This window comes from Canis lupus, chromosome 15 (genome assembly GCF_011100685.1).
Source record: "Canis lupus familiaris isolate Mischka breed German Shepherd chromosome 15, alternate assembly UU_Cfam_GSD_1.0, whole genome shotgun sequence".
NCBI classification, from domain to species: domain Eukaryota; kingdom Metazoa; phylum Chordata; class Mammalia; order Carnivora; family Canidae; genus Canis; species Canis lupus.
Window position 1 is genome coordinate 14,143,770 of NC_049236.1, and position 25,243 is coordinate 14,169,012.

At 46.3% G+C, this 25,243-nt stretch overlaps 1 protein-coding gene and 2 long non-coding RNA genes across 5 annotated transcripts in view; 2 read left to right on the forward strand and 1 right to left on the reverse strand.

Moving 5' to 3' along the window:
• Window positions 1-18,543, reverse strand: NSUN4 (NOP2/Sun RNA methyltransferase 4). Of its 3 annotated transcripts, none has more exons than XM_038558172.1 (6): window positions 18,388-18,543; window positions 13,892-14,235; window positions 8,572-8,726; window positions 5,909-6,069; window positions 2,911-3,035; window positions 1-2,321 (listed from the first exon to the last, which is right to left on the reverse strand). In XM_038558172.1, the coding sequence occupies exons 1-6, from the start codon at window positions 18,478-18,480 to the stop codon at window positions 2,045-2,047; spliced, it is 1,155 nt and encodes a 384-aa protein (XP_038414100.1). In that variant the 5' UTR covers window positions 18,481-18,543; the 3' UTR covers window positions 1-2,044. The 3 variants fall into 3 exon arrangements, with proteins under 3 accessions (XP_038414100.1, XP_038414102.1, XP_038414101.1); XM_038558174.1 differs by lacking the exon at window positions 18,388-18,543 and adding an exon at window positions 17,419-17,563; XM_038558173.1 differs by lacking the exon at window positions 18,388-18,543 and adding an exon at window positions 14,987-15,127.
• On the forward strand, window positions 7,198-14,358 carry LOC102152839. Its single transcript, XR_005370276.1, has 3 exons — window positions 7,198-7,698; window positions 13,305-13,418; window positions 13,851-14,358. It is a non-coding gene; the product is annotated as an uncharacterized LOC102152839 (long non-coding RNA).
• Window positions 18,510-25,243, forward strand: part of LOC111098883 — a 10,840-nt gene continuing 4,106 nt past the window's right edge. The window contains exon 1 of the long non-coding RNA XR_005370275.1: window positions 18,510-18,627. This is a non-coding gene — a long non-coding RNA (uncharacterized LOC111098883). The remainder of the gene's footprint in view (window positions 18,628-25,243) is intronic.

A 25,243-nucleotide genomic window follows, 5' to 3' on the forward strand; every position in this document is an offset into this window, starting at 1 on the left:
TTTTGGGATTGAACTTTTTTTTATTTAATATTTAATTATAAAGATTCATCCATATCATTATGTAACACTGTGCTTCATTCGACAGCCATATAATATTCCATTGTGTGAATATTCCAGTTTATTTGTCCACTCCACTGCTCATGGGTATTTGCATTTCCTTTTGGAATTGCTATGAACATTCTTGTACAAATCTTCCAGTGTATATGGAGGAGTTTCTCTTGGATTTACTCCTAATATTGGAATAACTGGGCTGTAGGGTAAGTAAATGTTCAATTACAGGAGATATTCAAACTTCTTTCCAAAGTAATTCTTTGCTTTTCCAAGCTGGGTCAGTCTGTCCAGGTTAGACTGGGACCCCAGGGGCAGGAGACCCAATCTCTTCCTGAATTAGCATTGCTTAGCATTCAGTTAGCACCAGGCTGGATACCCAGGAGGCCAAGGGCAGAAACCCAGGCACCTGAGGCCTCCCAGTCTCAGCCAATACTAAGAGCAAACAGCAGGCAGGCACCACATATCACACACAGAAGCTAATTAAAGTTCTACTCCCTAGAGCTCCCTCTTCCTAGCTTCACTTGATTTTGAGTATGAAAGATCTTCTACGGCCCTCAGTTATAATGCAAATCCCAAGAAAAGAGAAGGCTTAACCTTATCCAAAATCCTTCTCAGCTGACACCTCTAATACCAAAACAAGAATTGGCAGGAAAGGTATAAAGAGCAAAATGAGTGACAGAAAGAGGAAGAGGAGGGATAAAGAAAGTGGGGAGAACCAAGAACACAAATGTTCTAGAATTATGCTCCCTTTTCTACACAAGGATCAGTTTTTCAGAAAAAAAAATTTTTTAATTAAAAAAAGCAGTATTTTGCAAGTGACCACGAGCAATTTTTAATATCCCTGCCATTAAGGGATTACCTTTTTATGTTCAAGTTACAAAAACAACATAATGAGCACACAGTCAGCAATGATATAATATTGCCCCAAACTTCACATCCTCTGGAAGGTGAGCCCTTGTGATACTGGGGAATAGCTCTCAGGGATTTGGTCGTGGGCCAAACAACTGGAGCTCAGCCACAGATCAGGAACAAGAAAAACAAAGCAAAAAAAGCATAACATAACAGAAAAAGGCATCAGGAGATGCCTAGGTGCTCAGCAAAAGGAGGAGAGCTGCCATAAAGACAGATGAGTCTCATCTCCCAGCTGCTACTACACCTCCAACAGCTCCCTGGCTACCTGTCCTACAGGAGCTCAAGGAATACTTGCTAGATGAATGAAGAATGACAGAAACACACAGAAGAGGATCATAGCCCTGTGGTGGCAGCAGCTTTCTCAGCCACACGGGGCAGCAGTGCTGTGGACAGCAGGAGGTGGCTGCAATGATGCAGCTCGGGAGAGCTTTCTCCATGCAAGTAAGCAGATTATCATGATTGGCTTAACATTTTTAGTTGCTTGTTCCTTAAATTAGATCATGGGCCACCTGAAGAAACTACGGAGGCTCGCTTGGGCGTGTTGGTTGCTGAGGACTGATCACACAGAACTCCAAGTGTGAGAGGTGCTCTGTAACCAGAGGTCTGTAACCAGGCCGAGTTCCTGGGCTTCGGGGCCCTAGGAGCTAGAGCACAGTAACAGCAGCTGGTACAAATGGAACTAACAGTACTTGGACCAACGTGAGGCCCCAACTACAGCCCCATTGTGTGGAGCTTCAACAGTTTTATTGGCTAAATGCTTCTTCCCAAGTTTACAGCTTAAAGCATGGGCCTCGTCACTGGCTCCTCCTCCTAAGCCCCTAATGGGGCAGGAACCTTTAGCACAGGCCTAGAAATGGGAGGAGAGGGTATAATAAGTGAGTTAGAAACCTGCTGATGCTCCACAACTGGACAGCAGGATGGAAAAACTCCTATTTTCTAATGATGGAAACTCTCTCTAGAAAGACAAACAGGATGGAGATAGGACCCAGGGTGCAGCTTTGCCACTGGTCTCAGTTTCTGGTGCCGCCATGGGAGTATACCCTTCACCTCCCCACACCAGGACTTCGGGAATAGTGTGATGCTAGGTCAGCCTACACATTTTGCAAAAGTACATGGGCCCAAAATTGGCCAAGAGGTTTGGAATTACCAGCTCCCCAACCTGGCAGGATGGGAAGAAAGAAAATGTGTCCATGAAAAGCTTTCGGAAGTGAGTCAGGTCTTCCACCTGAACCTTGATGCTGTATTGATTGGCCAGGAACTCTATGGTGCCTTGCACCACATACTCGTTCTGTAAGTGTGACAGTGAACAAGTGGAATAGACAATGTGGCCTCCTGGTTTGGTGGCGAGAAGTCCAGCCCTGAAACCAGAAAGAGAAAAACAGGTGACTACTGAGTTCCCAGAAGCAGGAGGACAATGGAAGGAGCTGGAAGCATGGTGAGTGGAGTCTACTATGGGATGGGCAGCTGTGTTAGCCTCTGAAGCCCCTTCCACAAAGATGCCCCTGGAAAGTCATTCTCAAAGCAGGGAACAACCTGGCCCTACTCCACAGGCCCTCCTCCGGAAGCAATCCCCTGAACTCTGACTCTGGTTATGGTCCAAATTCTGACATTAGCTGTGCATCGAGTCTTTACCAGCCCTACAGAGCCTTGACTTCAGTAACTTTTTTCAAGCTCTCAAACTTGTGCTACTCACTGGAACTGGGACGAGCAAGGAGGTAAGGTAATGTAATGAATCTGTGCGGCCCACCGTGCTCTGTGTGTCCTACCACGTAGGGCTTTCACACTCCAGAGGACCCTCCTATCACGTCTGTCTCCTCTAGGTTGTTCCTCAGCCAGAAGACCCTTCCGTGAGTGATGGTTGTGGCAAGAGCTTCCAATCCCCCAGGTGACCGGCCCCCCGGAGCCCTGTGGCACCGGGGCCTGAGTTTTTGTAAATCTGTTACTCACGCGAGCAGCTGCACCTGAAGCATAGGCAACATCTGCCGTTCCTTCTTCCTCGACCGCTGAAAGATGTTGTTCTCCTCCTCACGAAGAGAATGGCGGTCTGTGGTACAGGGCACATCCACCAGCACCTGCCAGAAGTGTTGAAGGGTATACAGTATCAGAGCTCCTTACAGGCTGTCTTCCTTATACCCTTGCCCCGAGAGGTTTCACGCAGTGCTCCCTCTGCCCATCCTTCAGATGCAGAGAACCTAACAAAGCTTCTCATTTTAACCCGGTTATTTCACAGATAACTGTGAAATAATGAGTGGTAACACAGTATATTTAGGTATACTTGTGGCTGGTCAAAAAACCAAAGCCAATGCCCAAATAACTATAATTAAATAACTAATATTGACCTAGAAAGAAGTCTTTTTTTTAAAAGATTTTTATTTTTAAGTAATCACTACACCCAACATGGGGCTCGAACCTATAATGCTGAGATCAAGAGTTGCATGCTCTACCAACTGAGCCAACAAAGTGCTCCTAGAAAAAGTCTTTCATCCTTTAGGGTTCTGTCTTTGGCTCCGTCTTTAGGTACTTGAATGAAACATCCAATTTACAGATGATACAATGCCCAGAAGGTAGCTAATATACTGAATAACAGGATCAGGATTCAAAATTATTTTATGCTGAAACATCATATCCAATATGGAAAAATTTTAAAGTGAGAAATATAAAATCACTCATGCATCTCCACTAAGAGCCTATATATTCTGTGCTAGGCACAAGAAACAAAAACAAAAATTAAAACAACAAAAAAGGGCAGCCCCGGTGGCGCAGCGGTTTAGCACCGCCTTCAGCCCAGGTGCTACCTCTTTCTGTGTCTCTTGTGAATAAATAAAAGCTTTAAAACAACAACAACAAAAGTCCTATATTTATGTTTCTTTTTTTTTTTAAGGTTTTATTTATTTATTCATGACAAACAGAGAGAGAGAGAGAGGGAAAGGCAGAGACACAGGTAGAGGGAGAAGCAGGCTCCATGCAGGGAGCCCAACATGGGTCTCAATCCCAGGTCTCCAGGATCACACCCTGGGCCAAAGGTGGCGCTAAACCTCTGAGCCACCAGGGCTGCCCTATATTTATGTTTCAAAAAAAGATCATCTGTGGAAGAGATCTATGAATTTTAGTTAAGCAGAAACTCCAAGTAAATTAATAATGATAATGAAAGCATGCAAGCACAAGTTGAGTAATGATGATGGCTATGTGTCTAATCTTTATGGCCAGGTACATGGCCAGGTACTATCCTATGTGCCTAATCTTCATGGTCAGGTACTACGATGATGGCTATGTGCCTAATCTTCATAGGCCAGGTACTACGATGATGGCTATGTGTCTAATCTTCATGGCCAGGTACCATGATGATGGCTCTGTGCCTTATCTTCACAGGCCAGGTACCATGATGATGGCTATGTGCCTAATATTCATGGCCAGTACTACTATGATGGCTATGTGTCTAATCTTCATAGTCAGGTATTTCCTAAAATACTCTCAAGGAATTGTCTGGATAATCCTATGTAGCAATATTTCCTACTTTACAAATGAAGAAGCTGAAATTTCAGCAAGATGAAGCAACTTGTCAGAAGTCAGTAAGTGGCAACCCTGGGGTACAGAAACAGGTTAGGTGGACAGGAACGGTCATGCTCTATCCACTCTGTTCTGCTGCCTCCATGTCAAAAAAGCTGAATACGGGATCCCTACACAGGCAAAAAGCAGGCCTCTTAAGCCTATCCAAGATTCTATAAGCCTTAGAGTGGTTGAGGCAGAATGGTGAAAACGGAACAGGTCAGATCAACGAGTCAGATGACAAGAGAGACAATAGCTATATATTTTTTATATTTTTAGAAGCATATGTTTTAATAAATACTTTTAGAATATGCCAATTAAAAGAAAATGCAAATAACTTAAAAATAGGAAATGACTTTCAACATCATTCATAATAAGAGAATGTAAATTAGATGCTATCAGTTTGGCAAAACCCAAAAAGTTTAATAATACTAGTGGTGGCAGGATATGAGAACACAGTACTCTTACACATTACCAGTAGAAACAAAACCAATGTAACCCCCCCAGAGAGTGATTTAGTACCCTCTGTCAAAATCTTACATCCATATAAACTGTTATCCAGCAAAGATACTTAAAAAGCATAAAAGTAAAAAGGACTGAACCTCAGGGTATATTATTAAATGAAAAAACTACAAAGTTCAAATAGTGAGAATAATACACCACCATTCCTTTATTCAAAAATACACACACACTGGAACACCTATGTGGGCTCAGTCAGTTGGGCATTGGACTCTTGATTTCAGCTCAGGTCATGATCTCAGGGTCATGAGATTGAGCCCTACATCAAGCTTGTACTGAGTGTGAATCAAGCTTGTACTGAGTGTGGAGCCTGCTTGAGACTCTATCCCTGCCCCATGCTCTGCTCACACACATGCATGTGTGCACACACTTTCTCTAAAACAAACAAAACCCAACAACACACATGCACATTTGTATTTGTATATCCACAAATAATACTTCTTAAAGGATACAGATGAAAACAAGCAATGATCATCTGTGGGGAGAGGAAAGATAGCTGAGAGACAGAAGTAAAAGGGAAGCACCTTCTGAATTTTACACCATGTGCTGTATTAATATTCAAAAATAAATTAGGTTATTCATACTTATTTTAATGAGGGCTTCTCACCAACCAAAGAAGTTGAGAAATAAAATAAGTCTAATAACTCCTTTCCCACTCAGGTTCAAACTCTTTCCTGCTAACTGTCTTTAATGAAGATAACACCAATGATTGTGCAGATGTGCAGACTCTGTTCTCCCAATCACCCACAGAGCATGGGCCAGGTCCAGAAATGACCGTACATCCTCAAACATGGAGGTCTGGATCCCATGAGAATTCTCAGGGCCTGGTGCTGGGATGGGAAGGCCAGATTTGGCTAGCCGGATGTCAGGAATCACTTACCCGGTCATAGGTGTCTCCCTCCAGTTCTCCCCACTTCCTGCCATCCCATGAGGTGACTCGAACCCGATTTCTATCCCTGATATCTTGAGGCACATAGCTGCGAAGGACCCTCTGTAGTCTGCCTGTTCGAGAAGTGGACAGATCATTGGCAGCGAGATTGCCTGTAGGAATAGAAATTTTTTTTTAAAGATTTTATTTATTTATTCATGATAGACATAGAGAGAGAGAGAGGCAGAGACACAGGCAGAGGGAGAAGCAGGCTCCATGCCAGGAGCCTGACGCGGGACTCGATCCTGGTACTCCAGGATCACGCCCTGGGCCAAAGGCAGGTGCCAAACCGCTGAGCCATTCAGGGATCCCCAGGAATAGAAATTTTAACATTGTGAGCAGCCCCGGTGGCTCAGCGGTTTAGCACCACCTTATGTAAGAGAGAAATAAACTTTTTTTTTTAAATATTTTAAATGTTTATTTATTTATGATAGTCACACAGAGAGAGAGAGAGAGAGAGAGAGGCAGAGACACAGGCAGAGGGAGAAGCAGACTCCATGCACCGGGAGCCCGACGTGGGATTCGATCCTGGGTCTCCAGATCGTGCCCTGGGCCAAAGGTAGGCGCCAAACCGCTGCGCCACCCAGGGATCCCTAAAATTTTCTTCTTTAAGCCAGTTCATTGATTTTCTATTGAATATTACCAAACCTAATCCATCTATCTTCTACTTTCCTTTTTGTGACAGACACAAATTCAAGAAATTGGTCACTTTGGGGCGCCTCGATGGCTCAGCTGGTTAAGCATCTACCTTCGACTCAGGTCGAGATCCTAGGGTCCTGGGATTGAGTTCCACGTCAGATTCCCTGCTCAGGAGGGAATCTGCTGTTCTCTCTCCCTCTGTCCTTCTCCCCCGGCTCATGTGCTCATGCTGTCTCTCAAATAAATCAATAAAATCTTTAAAAAAAAAAAAAAAAAAGCTTGCTTTGCTCTTGACTCTACCATAAGAAAAACCTTACTGCAAGTTTGATGATAAATGGTGACTGATACCTGGTCTCAGAGTCAAGAAGTGAAAGAGTGAAAGGGAGAGGCAGAACAATGGTGAAGAACTAGAGGGCACACCTTATCCCTTATCCGATGGGAGCAATCCACCATGCACCAGTTTAGTGTTTCTACACAGACCTAGAGTCCCAATTTTTGAGGGAACTCAAAGAAGTAAAAATTGGATTCTTTGCTCAGGAGGAATTTGTAAAAGGATGTGAATGGAGAACAGAAAAGCTGGGTTCTGGTTCTGGCTCTATCTCCAACTCAGGTAAAAGTTAAATTCTTAAATCTCTTCAGAGTCAATTTCCCCCTCCATAAAACACGAGGACTCTCTTGGTGAGGAGCTGGCATGGGGGCAAGGTGCTGGTAACTTAATACAACTTACAAGAGCAACTCTCGATTACTTCTCATTGGCCCTTCTTCTGCCTCTTAGAGTCCAGATCCTCCTCTTCTAGGTAACCCTACCTCACTTAACCTCTTTCTGATGGATTCCCATAGCACTGGGTCAGATCAGTCCAGCACAGAAGCTGGGCTCCTACACTGGACTCCTTAAACCATACTAACACTTTTTCTCCTCTGCCTCTGCACTACCAGAAGGGAAGACAAACATGGTACCATGCAATCACCCACAGGGCCTACCGTGAGGCTGGAAGCTAACTCAAACTGTGCAAGTAATTGGCTGATGAGACCTGGAAGACAAGGGGCCCAGCCCATCAAAAAGTCTAAGGCATAAGGCAAGAGAAGCCTGGCTGAGTTCCAAGGTGAGTGGAAAACCCATAGCCCCCCTCTGGATATTTCTCAGGTCCCTGTGGAACGAAAGGTGCCCATTTTAAGGCAGGATGTCAGCAAGTAGATAGCTGAAGTGAACATCATGGCGCACATGGCCCTGGCTGGTGGCTGCACTACTGAGATGAACAAGACTTGTGCCTGTCCCTAAGGAATTCATGCTTAGAGCAGGAGAAGATGCATACACCGTAAAGCTCTGACACAGGCTAATGTGCTAACAGTTGCAAGAGTGACGCCCGCGGCATGGGAGTGTAGGAGACTAAGGCATCACTTTGCAACCGGCTAGCAAAAGTCATAAGGGAAGACTTCCAGGAGGTGGCACCCTTGAGCTGAGGCTTGAAGGCTGAAGGCTTCAGACAGGCCAGCTGGGATAGATAAGGTGGCGGGTATTCTAGAGAGAAAATGGAACATGAGCAAAAAATGGAGGCTTATTCAAACAACAGAGAGTAGCAGAATGTGGCTGAAGCACACAAAGTCTGGGGAAGAATAACAAAGCTTTAAAGGGTGGCTGCAGCCAGATCTTATTGCTTTAGTTGGCAGACTAAGGAAATGAACTTAATCTTAGAGACAAAAGAAAACAGGGGTAGAGGAGTGAAAGTGTCATGTGTAGATTGATCAGGGCCCTGGTTTAATCTGCCTTCAGAGACCTTGCTCTGCTCAGCAATCTTTCTTGGCCAATTGACAGAGGAAGAGAGGAGAAAACTGCAAACAAAAATCCACCACCTTAGCAAGCAGGCACTATACCCCGCCTCTGACCTTAGGACCAGAGAGCCCATCCTACTTGGCAAGTCCCTGACTGGGTGAGGTAGGGGGCCCTCCCTGCCCAAGACACCAACCCTCTGACTTACGGCAACAGCCAGTCTGAAGCAGTGCTAGTGTCTTTCCCCCAGGGGCTGCACATAAGTCAAGCACAGTGTCACCAGGCTGCAGACCAAGGGCTAGGACAGGCAGCAAGGAAGCAGCATCCATCAGGTAGTAGTCCATGACACCCAGGCTGCCAAGCCTAGAAGAGACGAGACCACCTTGAAGTCAAATTCCAAGTCAGGAGACCCACTGGAAGTCAAGGCCACTAAACTCATGCTCTCGGGGACTACTGAGTCTACTCAGCAAAAACTCATTTCTCAGAACCACTCACTCACTCATACAGCAGCCAGAGTAACCCATTTAAAACACAGATCGAGGGGTGCCTGGCTGGCTTAGTCAGTGGAGCATACAACTCTTGATATCAGGGTTGTGTGTGTGTGTGTGGGGGGGTGTTGCTGTTTTGTTTTGTTAAGGATTTTATATATTTATTAGAAAGAGAGAGACAAAAAAAAAAAAAAAAAAGAAAAAGAAAGAAAGGGAGAGACAGTGCAGGCATTAGGAAAGAGAGGGAGGGGCAGCCCGGGTGGCTCAGCAGTTTAGCTCTGCCTTCAGCCCAGGGTGTGATCCTGGAGACCCAGGATGGAGTCCCACGTCGGGCTCCCTGCATGGAGCCTGCTTCTCCCTCTGCCTGTGTCTCTGTCTCTCTCTCTCTGTGTCTCTCATGAATAAATAAAATCTTAAAAAAAAAAAAAAAAAAGGAAAGAAAGGGAGCAGCAGAGGGGGATGGAAAGGGACAAGCAGACTCTGCACTGAGTGCAGGGCCAGATGTGGCATGCAGTCCCAGGACCCCGAGATCATGATCCAAGCCAAAACCAAGAGCCAGAGGCCCAACTGACTGAGCCACCCAGGTGCCCTGAGATTGTGACTTTGAGCCCCATGTTGGGTGCACAGATCACTTAAAATCTTTAAGGAAAACAAAACAGCTCACAGATTAATTCACTCTTATTCAGCCAAGCAATCCATTTCTTAATTGCCCTTCCTTAATTAAGCCAGGCACGTTCCAGTCTGAGGCTTTTGTAGCTGCTCTACTTTCTAGCTATAAAACTCCTTCCCTGGGACGCCTGGGTGGCTTAGTGGTACAGCGTCTGCCTTTGCCCCAGGGCATGATCCTGGAGTCCTGGGCTGGAGTCCCACATCGGGCTCCCTTTATGGAGCCTGCTTCTCCCTCTGCCTATGTCTCTGACTCTTTGTGTCTCTCATGAATAAATAAAATCTTTTAAAAAATAAAAATTAAAAAAATAAAACTCCTCCTCCAAATAGTCCTGACTTGATTCCTCACTTCTTTCAGTCTCTCCTCAAAGTTCTCTCCATAAAAGTTATCTCACCAGAGAGATACTGGCATTCCCTGACTACTTTATCTGAAAATTAGCACCCCTTACTCCCATCACCTCCTAGCTCTCTATGTTACATTATTTTTCTTTAAAGCACTTATTGTTCAAAAAATTAATTACTTAATTAAAAAATTACAAAAGCACTTATTATTCACTTTATATGTACAGGGGTGTGTGTGTGTGTGTGTGTGTGTGTATACTTTCCTTCTCCTCCTCTCCCTTTAGAATGAAGGCAGAGACTTTGTTCATTCACTGTAATAACCCCAGCACCCGAAACACCACCTGGCATACTGGAGGAACTTGGTCTTACTGGAGTACGTATTAAGATACAAAATGCTTTGTTGCCTTAGAGAAGAATGCCATCTGTTGTGCCTCTCACAGTTACCTGAGTCAGCCTGCTGAAGAAATAGGCCCTCATTAGGTAAAGGAAGGGAAGGAAGGGAAGAAGGGAGGAGGGGAGAAAGAAACGGGAGCACCCCAAGAGAAGAAAAAAGAACAAAGCAAAAGCATGGAAGCAGGCAAACTCATAGCTCCTTTCAGAAACAATGAGAAATCTTGTGTCATAGAAATACAAAGTGGATGAGACTGAGGTTGAAAAGCACATAGAGGCTGGATTCTAAAAAGTCTTAAACCCTATGCTAGGGAGTTTGGACTGTAACCTGCAGGCAGCTACCCAAGTTTGTGAAGAAAGTAACATGATCACCTAAATAGAATTTTAGAAAGCTAGGTGGGCCAGAAAGAACAAATTAGAAATCAACACCAGTGAGAAGGCTGTGATGAGTCCAAGGCAGGAAGACAGGAGCCATGTGAATAGAGAGAGAGGGATGATGGACAACAACCTAATGGGCACAGAAGGACTCTTCACTCCCAGGCCAGTTGTCATAAGCCATTTCCTGCCCCCGAGACACAGCTCAGCCACTGTGGACAGACTCAAGGAGACAGAAGCCTGATCCTTGCTGCTCTGATGGGAAGGCTCTAGGAGAAAAATGTGACAAGACAGGAGACATAGTACCCTGGAGGGTCTGCTACAAGAGCTACAGTCCCCAGGCTTGAGGTGGTGACACCTTCACAAATAGGCTCAGACTATGGTGGGATATTTTCAAAGTCGAATCACACTAGGATTATCCCTGAAACTGTGTGCCTCATGCCTCACAGAGGAGAATGACAAGAAGTCTGAGAAAAGCACAGAATTCCTATCACACCAGCACGGGTCTAGAAAACCCATTCTCATCAGTTCCTTCCTTTTGGAAGCATCGTTCAACCTTTTTTTGGGTCACAGACAGAATCTGCTAAAAGCTATAGTCCTTCTTTCAAAAAAAAGGGGGGGGGGGGAATCCCTGGGTGGCTCAGCGGTTTAGCGCCTGCCTTCGGCCCAGGACGTGATTCTGGAGTCCCGGGATCGAGTCCCACGTCAGACTCCCTGCATGGAGCCTGCTTCTCCCTCTGCCTGTGTGTGTCTCTGCCTCTCTCTGTGTCTCTCGTGAATAAATTTTTAAAAAAATTTTTTTTTAAAAAGGGACAATTTTTCAGACAATTTCAGGAGATTCCTGGACTCCCTAAATATATCCTTGACCTCCTGAGAGATTAGGATTCCCGATTTATAGGGAACCTATCAAGACAAGAAGGAAACTCAAACCTCTCTGCGTAGAAGCCAAGCACCTCAGGCAACTTAGGAAACCACATGGTGCTGTGTCCACTGTTCTGCCTAAAATCAGTGCCTCCAAACTGGTCTCCAGCCCTGCCCCAATCTATCTCCCTCTCACCCGCATTTACTAACATGATCTTCCTGAAGCATAACTTTGATGAGTAGAACACCGCCAGTAAGGGAGACTGTGAGCCCTATATTGGAGGTGTTGTACTAGTGTCTCAGATACATCACTTCATTTATTTATTTATTTTTTAAGATTTTATTTATTTATTCATGAAAGACACACAGAGAGAGAGAGAGAGGTAGAGACACAGGCAGAGGGAGGAGCAGGCTCCCTGCAGGGAGCCTGATGTGGGACTCGATCCGGGGTCTCCAGGATCACGCTCTGGACCAAAGGCAGTGCTAAGCTGCTGGGCCACCAGGGCTACCCCATCACTTCATTTAGACCTCACCATAACCCTGTGAGGCAGGAGAACCCAGATTCCAGAGAGAAACTGTCCGGATCTCAAATCCAGCCAAACTGCTAAACAGTTGTGTGCCTTCGGCAAATTACTTGACTTCTCTGTGCATCAGCATCCTCATCTGTAATAAGGGTGGCTACCAGACAGGATTATTTTGAAGATTAAAGAAATTAATATTAAAAAAATAAATTAATAGAAGCCAAGCACTTGTACAGTAGTTGGCACACAAGCTATAGTATCAGTGCCATTATGTTCCAGATGAGTTTCCAGATAAGGAAACCAAGAGTCAGTTATCCAAAGCTATGTGTCCAATAAGTCATGAAGGCAAAATCCAAATCTAGGTTTTCTTGACTCCGAAGGCGGTGCTTATAACCACTGTGTGTTATTGCCTTTCCCCTACTCCGTAACCCTTCCCAGTAGTTCTCTAGAACACATCTTAGCAGTTTACAACAATATGGCTAAAGGGTGCATGGTCTGAAGCCATCCAACCCTGGCAAGTACAGCCATTTATAAGCAACCCTGGGCCATCAGGAAAAACCTTCTCCCAAAGCTGTAAGTTCCTGGCATTCAAGATTCCCAAATGTGGCCCCTCCACATACTCTCCAGCTTTGCCTCCTAGTTTTCCTAAGCATGCAGCCTTCCTTCAAACCAGTAGCTAGAACTATATATAGTCTTGCCTCTCTCCAATCTGCTTTCCACACAGCAGCCTGAATTTTGAAAATTCAAAACTGGTCATGTCACTCCCTTCCTTAAAACTTTTCATGGCTCCCTCTTCCTTTTAGAGAAAAAGTCTAAAATCCCATATGTCCTAGAAGACCTTCAAAATCTGGCTCTGCCACCTTCTATAGCCTCTCACCCCCATCCCCATCCCCATTTAATTCCTATTCATTTTCCAAGCTTTAATTCTTATTCATTTTCAGGTCTTCACTTAAACTTCATTTCCTCAGAAAAGACTGGGTTAGATCTCCTAATTATAAAACTTCATAGTATCTTGTACTTTTCCTTTGTAGCACTTATCACAATTATAGTTTCTTTTTTTTTTTAATTTTTATTTATTTATGATAGTCACAGAGAGAGAGAGAGAGAGAGAGAGAGAGAGGCAGAGACATAGGCAGAGGGAGAAGCAGGCTCCATGCACCGGGAGCCCGATGTGGAATTCGATCCTGGGTCTCCAGGATCGCGCCCTGGGCCAAAGGCAGGCGCTAAACCGCTGCGCCACCCAGGGATCCCACAATTATAGTTTCTTAATAGAATAGTTTCTCACTATATATAAATAGTTTCTCACTAGACTGTAAGTTCCATGAGGGCTTCAACTTCATATACACCTGAGCACTGGCTGAGAAGACCAGAAGTCCCCTCACCAACAACCCCTCTGGTACTATGTGTCCCAGGTAAGTCTCACTCATTCTTTGCTACTGTGAGTTTATTTGTCCTACTCATCTGGATGGGTGGCTATGAGGGCAAAATGAGAAAGCAGTTGTAAATAATACACATTTTAACTGTAGAGGGTATAATAAGTGCTCAAGTCAGAGACGCTGTCTTCCATAGGGGGCATCAGAGCAGAACAGGTTCAAAGCGCAGGTTCTGGAGTCAAAATGCTGCAGGTCTAAACACTAGCTGTACCACTTGGTATCTCAGGGACCTAAAGCAAGAACGTACCTTAACTTCTCTGCACCTGTCTCCTCAAATATAAAAGAGGAACAATAATATTACCTACCTCAGAAGGCTGTTGACAGAACAAAGGAGATAATGCACACACAACACTCAGAAAAACACCTAGCATATATAAGCACTCGATAAATATTTTTTCCGTCTACTTCCAGAAGACACCCAGGACAACCCCAGCCATGGCTCCAGATCCTACCTGGCAGGAGGGAACCGACTGACATCCCCTCTGGCAAAAGTGAAGCATCGAAGGTTCGGGCTGTAGGCCCCAGAAGCTTGAGGTGGAGTTGTAGTTTGGCCACTCTCTGGCTCTGGTTCCCCGTGGGAGATGGCTTCACTCACAAAGTCCCTGGCATTCAGCTGCTCCAGCTCCCCACTCACATGATCCCAGGCAGCAAAGTTATTAACCAGCGCACCATACTTCTGCTCTGAAAGGAGACTGACCCGGATGGATGGCCAAAGATCACCAAATTGCACACTGTAGGTCATGTCAAAATTCTGCAGAGCCAGTTGGGTGGCAGGAAATTTGGGCTCTGTGGCAGCCTGAAAGGAAAAGAATGGGTTTAATGATCTTCCAAGTCTTTTTTTTTTTTTTTTTCAAGATTTTATTTATTTATTCATGAGAGACAGAGAGAGAGAGAGGCAGAGACACAGGCAGAGACACAGGCAGAGGGAGAAGCAGGCTCCATGCAGGGAGCCTGATGTGGGACTCGATCCCAAGACTCCAGGATTATGCCCCAGGCCAAAGGCAGGTGCTAAACCATTGAGCCACCCAGAGATCCCCCCAAGTCTTACCTCTCCCCTACCACCTGACCTCACCAATACCTCAGAGCCCTGCAGTAAACACAGAACCAGCTAGTGCCCACTCCTGCCTTTGCATCCTGCCTCTGCCAGCCAGAATAGAAGTATGAAAGAGAAAAGTACTGGGTGCCTGCCTTTCTAAATCAGTTCAATGAGGGCTCCGAGTTGTGAGGAAAAAAGCTGTAGTTCTCACAACACCATGTGTGGGTCACCCAGAAAGGGGGTGATCCTTGAGGCCCGGGAGGAAGAAGAACTTAAGAGAACTGGGAGCTCAGGATAGGACTCTGAGGAAAGTCTACAGAAGGTTGGAAGAAACTACGAAGGCCCTGGGGGAAGCTTCAGCCTGAAAAACAAAAGACGCTTTCTTTCTCAACAGTCCTTTCATCTTCTAAAGCATTTTCTTGTCTCCTAGCTTCTGTGGGCACCAGAACAGCTCAGTGAGATACAAAAGATACCCACCTTCCACATTTGGTGGAGAGATACAGTAACTTACCTAAGGTCATGCGATGACGGACACCATAATGCTTAGAATCACAGGGCTGAGGGTCATTTGGGGAGAGTTCCTAGACCCCAGGAAGGTGGGATAAGGAGAATTCACAGAAACCTCGTGGTGTAAACAAAAAATGGGGACTTCTGTGGGGGTAGCAGAGCAGGACTGGAATCAGGCTTGCAGAGCAGAAACACAGATTAAAAGGAAAATGAAGATGTTGGCTGTGGGGTCCCTAGGTCGGGCCAGGTTGCCACAGCTGGGACACTCGCTCGGGCTAGCAGTCCTAATAATATTAATTTTGCTCCAGCCTGCACTTTGGGTTTGGTCCTCTGGCCCTCATTTCTTGTTATGGCGGGGACTCTTGCTCCGACCATGACTTCTGCTGTGACGACCATGACTTCTGCTGTGACAGGGACTCTGGCTCTGGCCTTGACCTTTGCCAGGGCGGGGACTCTTGCTCTGGCTCCTGCTGTGGTGGGGACTCTTGCTCTTGCCCCGCCGTCTGCCATGGCGAGGACTCTTACTTTGGCTCTGATTTTTGCTACACTGTGAACTCTCACTCTGGCCCTGATTTCCGCTACCCTGAAGATTCTCACTCTTATCCTGATTCACGCTTTGGTGGGGACTATTGCTCTGGCTCCTACTTCTCTTTCGACCAGGACTCCTGTTCTGGCTCTGAGTTCTTTGAGGATGGAAACTCTTGCTTTGACTTCGACTTCTTCTGGGGTGGTGGGTATTCTCATTCTTGCTGTGGCTGTCACTACTCTGGCATTCACTAATAATAACAGCTGAACTACGGCTGAGATTAGAGCTACAGCTAGAAGTCTTGGATGAAGACAAAGGACAGCTATAGGGGACCTGAGGGCACTCTTTGCGGGGGCCTCGAGGGGCCACAGAGTAGACATGGAAGCCACAGGGCATAGTATCAGGGTGGCATCGGGGTTGGGGGGCAATGGGTAAACACTGAGGATCAAAGGGTGTCCGCAAAGGGATAAAAGAATAGATGTGGGTGGAACAGGGAGGTGGCACAGGCAGGCGACGAGGTTGGGGTGGGCACTTGGGAGTGCTATAAATGCCACAGGGGGACACTATGGGCAGCTTATGACACTGAGGGGGGCCAAGGAGTGGGCAGGGATCAGAAGTTGAGGGAACCACAGAATATACATGGGTATTGCATGGGGGTCCTATGGGGAGCCCACAGGGGCTGCTCTGAACATAAGTATTGGGTGGGACAGAACAAAAAGGAAGGCGAAGGGGAAGACAAGTGGGGATAACAGGTTTGAGGGTCCTAGGGATCACAGTAGGTAAGGCAGTTCTTTGGGGAAGTTCTTTGGGGCAGGAATTTGAGCAAGTGGTAATGGATGTCACCATACAAGAAGGACCAGAAGGGTGGGAGGGAGGTGGAGGAGAGGCACAGGCCTTAGGAGGCCTGGGCTGTTCAAGAGGACTGTGCTGGAGAGGAATGATCAGGGAGCGACATCTGTGGGGAGGACACGGTGGTTTTAACTCTGGGCATTTGGGGGACTTCACTTGTGGGCAAGCTGGGGTAGGGAGAGGTGGTTCATTATAGCTTCTGTGGGGGGGTGACTGGGGTGGAGATATGAACTGGTTGCCGAGGGGGGAAGGGAAGGAGAAGACAGGATAGGGACAGTGAGAGGACAGGGGAAGAGGCAGTTCCGGGGGACAGGGGGAACAAGAGAGTGTGGTGCCTGGCTCCACAAAGAGGCAAGAGCTCCCACCAGTCTCCCAGGTGAAGACGGACTCACAGCAAGGCTTCACAGGAGCCTGGGATGGGGGTGAGCAAGGAGAGCCAGTAGTCCTAACAGGCAGGCGGATGGCACAGCAAGGGCCAGCAGGCGCAGGGGTGTGGGCCTCTTGAGAAAAATGGGAATGGTGAAAGGAGCCCTCCTGAGACGAGCTGGGAGGGCAGGATGTGCCTGCCTGAGAAGAAAGTGGGGGGCCACAGCAATTTTTCCCAAGGGGCAAGTCAAGCTGTGGTTTAGGTTCACAAGAGTCTGGAGGCTTAAGGCAACCTTGGCAAAAGCTGCCAGAGGGTAGGGAACATGCTGGGGAGAGAGGAGGGTCATTATAACTTTTGCCTGAGGACCAGGTGCAGAGCACAGGTGAGAAGATGGGCCCAGTTTCCAAAACCCTGTGAGAAAGGGGTGGAGAAACCACAGATCTGATCTCCATGGGCCGGTGAGCAAGAGGAGGTGAAATAACCAGGCCAGTTGCCAGGGGCCTATGAGCAACAGTAGGTGAAACAATGGGGCAAGTCCCCTGGGGCCCAGAGGTGACAGAAGGTGAAATCATGGGGCCGGTTTCCAAAGGCACATGAGGGAGGACCGGGGAAGTCACCGGGCTGGTTCCCAAGGGCCGATGAGGAAGAGGAGGGGAAGTCACCGGGCTGGTTACCAGGGCCGAAGGGTACCCACCACAGTAACAGAGGTAACTCGGCTGGTCAACGCAAGGGCCTCGGGGGCAGGGACGCGGTGTTCTCGGGGGACTGATCCAGCTGCAGTAAGGCCTCTGCGGACGAACAGGGGGGGACCCCAGAAGGCCGAACCGGTCAAAACAAGGGCTCGAAGGAGGCGAACGCAAGAGGATGGGCTCGCGGCAGCAAGGCCTGGCAAGGACTGGAGAACAGGGTTCTAAAGAACATCTCACGGGGCGCAGCGCGGGCTGGGGCGGCGGGGACGGGGGCGGCGGCGGGGAGCGAAGCCGTCTGGGTCGCGAGGAGGGCGAGGCGGTCAGCGGGGAAAGGCCGGGCCCACAGGGGAGGCCGCAGAAAGGGTCCCCGGAGAAGTGGGGGGAGTCGAGCGGGTGGGAGGAGTCGCTGCACGCTTCGCCTGGGTTCGGGGAGAGGCCGGGAGGGTGCGCAGGGTGATCGCTGTAACCCTTCCTGGGCGCCAGAGGCACCCCGAGGGTAAGGATGGGGTTGAATCCTTTCCCGGGGGGCGGCGGAGACCCAGGGAGGAAGGGGTTGTCGCTAAAACATTTTTCGAGGGGGGAGGTCGGCCGGGCTGAAAGTTCTAGGAGGAAAGGCGGAGGAGAGGTCATGGGGGGGGGGGGGACGGGGTAGGAAAGGAAGGGAGGGAGGGATAGTGGGGGCCAAGGGGAAGGTCGCCCGGAGGCGGGGAGCAAGGGGCGGTGACATAACTGAAAGAATGAGGGCGGGCGATGACGTAACTTAGAGGGGCGGAGTCGGGAGGGCGCTGACGTAACCGCGGCGACAGCCCCAGCCTTGTGACGAAATAAAGGGGCGGACGGAGGCGAAGACGTAACAGACAGGAAAGGGGGGGGCCTCGTGACGCCCCTGCGGGCGGGGGAGGGCGGGGGCGTCCCGGGGGCCGGGCCGTGGAGGCGCCGGGGCAGCTTTGCGGGGGGCGGCGGCCCGACGTTACCCATTTCTTCTTGTGCCGGTGTCTCCGCGGGACGGTCGCGAAGGGCGCGCGCTTCAGCACGTCCCGAGCTCGCCTCCCGACCAGCGCGGCCATCGCCCGCGTGCAGCGCCGAGGAATTCCGGCCGGAACCGCGACGGCGTACGCGCGGGTTCCGGAGACGCGGCGGCGCCGCTCAGGCGCAGAGAGGCGGGGAGTCGGGCGGCCCCTGGAGCCCCGGGGCCCGGCCCACCCTGCCAGCAGGTGCCAGCCCGCCCGCCAGGGGTCTTCCGTGGGTGCTCGGAATGGGGCCCCTGCCGGGAGGTCTGGGCTTTGGGAGAGACTCGGTTAAAGCCCCAGCCCACCGGTTGGGGGAGGAGCGAGGCCTGGGACCGGCGGGTGAGCCTGAAGCAGCGGGGCGGGGGCCGGGGGGCCTCCAGGCAGAGAAGGCGAGGCCAGACTTGTGGGCAGAGGCGGCTTTAGAGTGAAGCCCACGAAGCTTGAGGTTTGAGAACCTGTCACTTGCGGCGCTCCTTTGGCCCTGGGCTTAATGATTGTTTTAAAGAAGGCCCTCGAATTGTGTAAGCGGTAGTCGCCACAAAACTTGACTCCACCGTACGGGGCCAGTAGAAAGGATATGATCAGGTCGGGACTTTTAAAAATGGGGATCCCTGGGTGGCTCAGCGGTTTAGCGCCTGCCTTCGGCCCAGGGTGTGACCCCGGGGTCCCGGGATCGAGTCCCGCGTCGGGCTCCTGCATCTCCCTCTGCCTGTGTCTCTGCCCCTCTCTCTGTCTCTAATGAATAAATAAATAAAATCTTAAAACAAAAACAAAACAGATCATCCGGGGGCTTACTGGTTGGTGCATACACGTGTACTAGGTGTTGGGAGAGAGCGTGGGAGCTCCGTGTCCCTTCCCTATACTTTGCACTATGCATCTCCTCCATCTGACTGTTTCTGAGTTATATCCTTTTTTTTTTTTAATATTTTATTTATTTAATCATGAGAGACACACAGAAAGAGGCAGAGACACAGGCAGAGGGAGAAGCAGGCTCCACGCTGGGAGCCCGATGCGGGACTCGATCCCGGGTCTCCAGGATCAGGCCCTGGGCCCAAGGCGGCGCTAAACCGCGGAGCCACCTGGGCTGCCCTGAGTTATATCCCTTAATAATAAACGAGCGATCTAGTGAGTAAGGGTTTCCTGAGATCTGTGAGCTGCTCCAGCCAGTTAATAGAGCCCAAAGATGGGGCCCTGGGGACCTCATCTCTAGGCAGAGAGTCAGCAGCAGTACAGATGTGAGCGGTCAGTAAAGCTGAAGTATTCAAAAGATATCAGCCACTATTTCAAACTCCATCAGAGTCCTGTCAGTTTCAGGAGGCAGGAAATTAGGTACATTTTTATTGGAGTTACAGGAGTGATGAAGCAGGTGTGAATTTTAAGACCACAATCTCTTCGCTACCATAGAAAATTAGAAGTAGTGAGGAACCCTTGTAGCACTTTGAGCTTTTCCAGTACTTTATGGATTGTGAACTCCCAAAGCTGCATGTGAATGAGGGAATTTTTAGCCTCTGGTCAAATTGTATTCTTCTTGATGTGGGTTGTAAAGTCCCCGTGAAAAACATATACCTTTATTTCCTCATTTACAGGAATAGTTACCGAAACTTTAAATATCATAAATAGAATCTTGTGTTTATCACTAAAAAAAAAATCATCTGACAGTTGATAATTATAGTAAGTAGGCTTACAGCAGGGAGATCAGATGAGAGAAGATGATTCTGGATTACTGTGGTGCCAGTAAAGGTAGAGAAAAGGATTGATTCCACTTAAAATACAGGGAGAATTAACAGGACTTGCTGATTGATTGGCCCTATCTATCTAAACTAGTATATCCTACACCACCAGTTAATAGCTGCCCTCCTAACCTGCTTTTATTCTTATAACATGTATTTTTTCATACAGTCTGCTAAATTATAATTTTCAAAAGGTGGAAACATAATCCTTATACAAAGATAAAAAATACCAAAGATTTTATTCATCATAAGAAACTGCTCCTCCATCATTAGCCTAAGTAATGAGGGAACCAGTTAGATGGTAAGGCTTGTTCAAATGAGAACTTGAGTTTCAGAGATTTAGGTTATCAGCCAAAGGAATGCTGAAATGAATTTGTTAATAGTTGCAAAAATGTTGATATCTTATTAAGTAATAAACTGTAATGTTTGGGATTATTGCTTCTACCAGATGGAAATCAATCCCATCTCTACTGATCAAAATTCTATTGCATCACTACGGCTAGGAATCACTTGCATTGCCATTGGTTTTCTTTTCTTTTCTTTTTTAAGATTTTATTTATTCATGAGAAAGAGAGAGGGAGAAGGGCAGAGACACAGGCAGAGGAAGAAGTAGGCTCCATGTGGGGAGCCCGACATGGGACTCAATCCTGGGTCTCCAGGATCACTCCCTGGGCTGCAGGCAGCGCTAAACCGCTGAGCCACCTGGGTTGCCCGCCATTGGTTTTCTACAAATTAACCTAACACCTACAAAGTTGTGCAGTACCCTAGTCAATATAAAGTTGATCCAAGGTATATCCTAGCACTATGTAAAGGAGCACCCAGTAATTCTCTTCTGCCCATTTACAAATTCTGAACAATTCTTCTTACCAGTTTTGCCCTCACTAGAATGTAAGATTTTAAAAATCAAGGATTTTCTTTAATTCATTGTTGAATTATCAGCACCTAGAACTGTATGTGGTACATAGTTGGCTCTCAATAAAAGTTTATTGAATGAGTGACTGAGTGAAAGATGAGTTTGTTACAGGGACCTAGGAGTTGTAAGATGGAGGAAGGTATGTACATAGAGAAAAGCCTTTAAAAAAAAAAAAAAAAAAAAAAGCTCATGGCAGCCTTTTCTGACCACAGGTCCTATCCTCATTTAGAAATTTAGAAGAGTTACAAATGCATTATTTTACAAATATCTGGCAAATTAATGTCTGGCTTTTTTTTTTTTTAATTCATGAGAGATATATATATATATAGAGAGAGAGAGAGAGGCAGAGACACAGGCAGATGGAGAAGTAGGCTCCGTGCAAGGAGCCTGACGTGGGACTCGATCCGGGGTCTCCAGGATAGCGCCCTGGGCCAAAGGCAGGTGCCAAACCACTGAGCCACCAGGCATCCCTCCAAATCCTAATTTTGCTTGAAAGCTTAATTTTTATCTCTGGCAACTAGTACTATCAATTGTTTTTCTTGAAGTGACAGGCTTACATTGTTCATTTTTCAAGAAAATGCTTTTAAAATATATTTGATTTCAAAATATATATATATATATATTTGATTTCTATTGATCTTCTATCCTGACACTTTGCTAAGTTAAATTATGTTTTGGGGGCAGGCCGGGTGGCTCGGCGGTTTAGCGCCAGCTTCGGCCCAGGGTGCGATCCTGGAGACCAGGGATCGAGTTCTGAGTCAGGCTCCCTGTGGAGCCTGCTTCTCCCTCTGCCTGTGTCTCTGCCTCTCTCTTTCTGTGTGTGTCTTTAATGAATAAATAAATAAAATCTTTTTAAAAATTATGTTTTGGTAACTTTTTTGGAAATATCTTCACCTTTTCTATACATAATGTCTTGTCTTCTATAAAGACACTTCTTTACAATCTGAATTCATTTTTTTCTTTGCATTATTTTACTATTTATGATTTACAGTACACTGTTCAATATAGGTGGTAGTAGTAGAGTGCCTTGTTCCCATTCTTCAGGGGAAAGCATTCAGTATTTCATCATTATATATGATGTTAACCATAGTTGTTTTTACAACAGATGTCCTATACAAGATTGAGAAAGTTGCCTTCTTTCCTAGTTAAGATTTTTTTTTAAGATTTTATTTATTTATTCATGAGACACACACAGAGAGAGAGAGAGAGGCAGAGACGCAGGCAGAGGGAGGAGAAGCAGGCTCCATGCAAGGAGCCTAATGCGGGACTTGATCCCAGAACCACTGGATCAAACCCTGAGCCAAAGGCAGATGCTCAACCACTGAGCCACCCAGGCATTCCCCAACTTTGAATTCCTGTAAAAAAAAAAAAAAAAAAAAAAAACAGTTCATGATGTATTACTCTTTTTATATATTGTTAAATTCTTACATCTCTGTTGATGGAGGATATTTTCCTGAAATTTTCTCCTTCTGTAACGTCTTTGATTTTGATATCAGGGTGATACTGGATTCATAACATGAGTTTGGGAAGTCTCCCATCATTTCTATTTTTTGAAAGAATTTTTATAGAATTGGTATTATTTCTTCCTTCAGTTATTACTTTTTCGTTTTATTTATTTATAAATAAATGACCCCAAGATCAAGAGTCACATGCCCTTCTGAGTCAGCCAGGTTCCCCACTTCCTTAAATTATTAATAGAATTCAGCAGTGAAGCCATCTGGGCCTGGAGTTGGGTGTTTGGGTGTTTTTTATTTTTGTTTTGTTTTGCAGGGATGGGAAATACAGGGTGAGAAGGAAGGGAAGGTTTTTTAATTATGAAGTCAATTTCTTTCATTGATGTAGGGCCGTGAATTTCAACCAGAGGTGATACCCCTTCCCAGGGGACATTTGGTAGCATCTGGAGATATTTAGGATTATTATAATCAGATGGTGCTTCTGGCATATAGTAGATAGAAGCCAGGGATACTGCTGAAAACCCTATCCCCCACACAAAGAATTATCTAGCCCCAAATGTCAAGACTGCTAAAATTTGAGAAACTGTTACAGGGCTATTTGAATTTTTTAATTCTTCTTATAGCAGTTTTAACAATTTGAAACTTTTATTTTTTAAAGATTTTATTTATTTATTCATGAGAGATACAGAGAGAGAGAGAGGCAGGCAGAGATACAGGCAGAGGGAGAAGCAGGCTCCATGCAGGGAGCCCGATGTGGGACTCGATCCCGGGTCTCCAGGATAACACCCTGGGCCGAAGGCAGGTGCCAAACCGCTGAGCCACCCAGGGATCCCCCCCCCTCCTTTTTTTTTAAAGCAATTTGAGACTTTTATTTTATTTATTTATTTATTTTTTATTTATTTATGATAGTCACACAGAGAGAAAGAGAGAGAGGCAGAGACACAGGCAGAGGGAGAAGCAGGCTCCATGCACCAGGAGCCCGATGTGGGATTTGATCCCGGGTCTCCAGGATCGCGCCCTGGGCCAAAGGCAGGCGCCAAACCGCTGCGCCACCCAGGGATCCCAATTTGAGACTTTTAAATAATGTGTTCACTTCATGTAAGTTGGAGATTTCTTCCTTTTAGTGTCTGTAGCAAGGGGCATCAAACTATAGCACAGGCCAGATTCAGCCACCCAGGCTGCCCTACTATCTGAATCTTTATAGAAAAAGGCTGCTGACCCCTGATTTGTAGGATCTATAGAAATGTCCCCTCTCTCATCACTGATATTGGTAAATTGTATCTTCTCTCTTGGGTACTTTTATCAGCCTAACTAGAGGTTCATTTTATTGAACCTTACAAAGAAACAATTTTGGGGGGACGCCTGGGTGGCTCAGCAGTTGAGCATCTGCCTTTGGCTCGGCCTGATCCTGGGATCAGGGATCGAGTCCCACATTGGGCTCCTTGAATGGAGCCTGCTTCTCCCTCTGCCTATGTCTCTGCCTCTCTCTGTGTGTCTCTCATGAATAAATAAATAACTTTAAAAAAAATAAATAACTTGGGGATCCCTGGGTGGCGCAGCGGTTTAGCGCCTGCCTTTGGCCCAGGGCGCGATCCTGGAGACCCGGGATCGAGTCCCACGTCGGGCTCCCTGCATGGAGCCTGCTTCTCCCTCTGCCTGTGTCTCTGCCTCTCTCTCTCTCTCTCTGTGACTATCATAAATAAATAAAATTTAAAAATATATAACTTAAAAAAAATTTTTTTGGTTTTGTTGGTTTTCTCCTTTTCTATTTCACAGATTTCTATTCTTTATAATTTCTACTTAATGTGTTCTTTTTATTGCTAACTACCTTTTAAATAAATTTTTAAAATAAGAAAATATTCTATGTACCCATGTTATTTTGTTTCTTTCATTTTTAAAAATTCTAGTTAACATTATACATATATATAATGTTAACTAGAATTATATATATATATATATATAATTCTAGTTAACATATTGTGTAATAGGGCAGCCCGAATGGCTCAGCGGTTTAGCGCCACCTTCAGCCCAGGGTGTGATCCTGGAGACCCGGGATTGAGTCCCACGTTGGGCTCCCCGAGTGGAGCCTGCTTCTCCCTCTGCCTCTGCCTCTCTCTCTCTCTGTGTCTCTCATGAATAAATAAATAAAATCTTTTTAAAAAATTTACCTCTTTCAACACTACTTTTTTTCTTTCAACACTTTTTTAAAGATGAGTTTTCTTTTTTTGTTGTTGTTAAATATTTATTTATTCATGAGAGACACACAGAGAGAGGTAGAGACACAGGCTGAGGGAGAAGCAGGTTCCATGCGGGTAGCCTGTTGTGAGACTTGATCCCAGGATTCCGGGATTATGACCTGAGCCAAAGGCAGATGCTCAACTGCTGAGCCACCCAACCGTCCCTAAAGATGAGCTTTCTTAAGTGGGCAGTAATTCTTGTCGTGCCTCTGTATGTAATGCATCTTTTCTTTTTCAAGATTTTCTTTTTTTCACTGGTTTTCAGCAATTTGGTGATAAGTGACTTGATGTGATTTCCTTTCTGTTTATTCTGATTGGAGTGTTTTGAGACTAATTGGAGTCTGTTGAGCTTCCGGTAAATAAAGGAGCTTATAATTTTCGTTATACTTGGAAAATTTCAACCATTACTGTTTCAGATTTTTTTTTTTCTGTTCCAGAACATCTACTTAAGCTCTTTCATTTGTACATTCCTCCAAATAAAGTAAT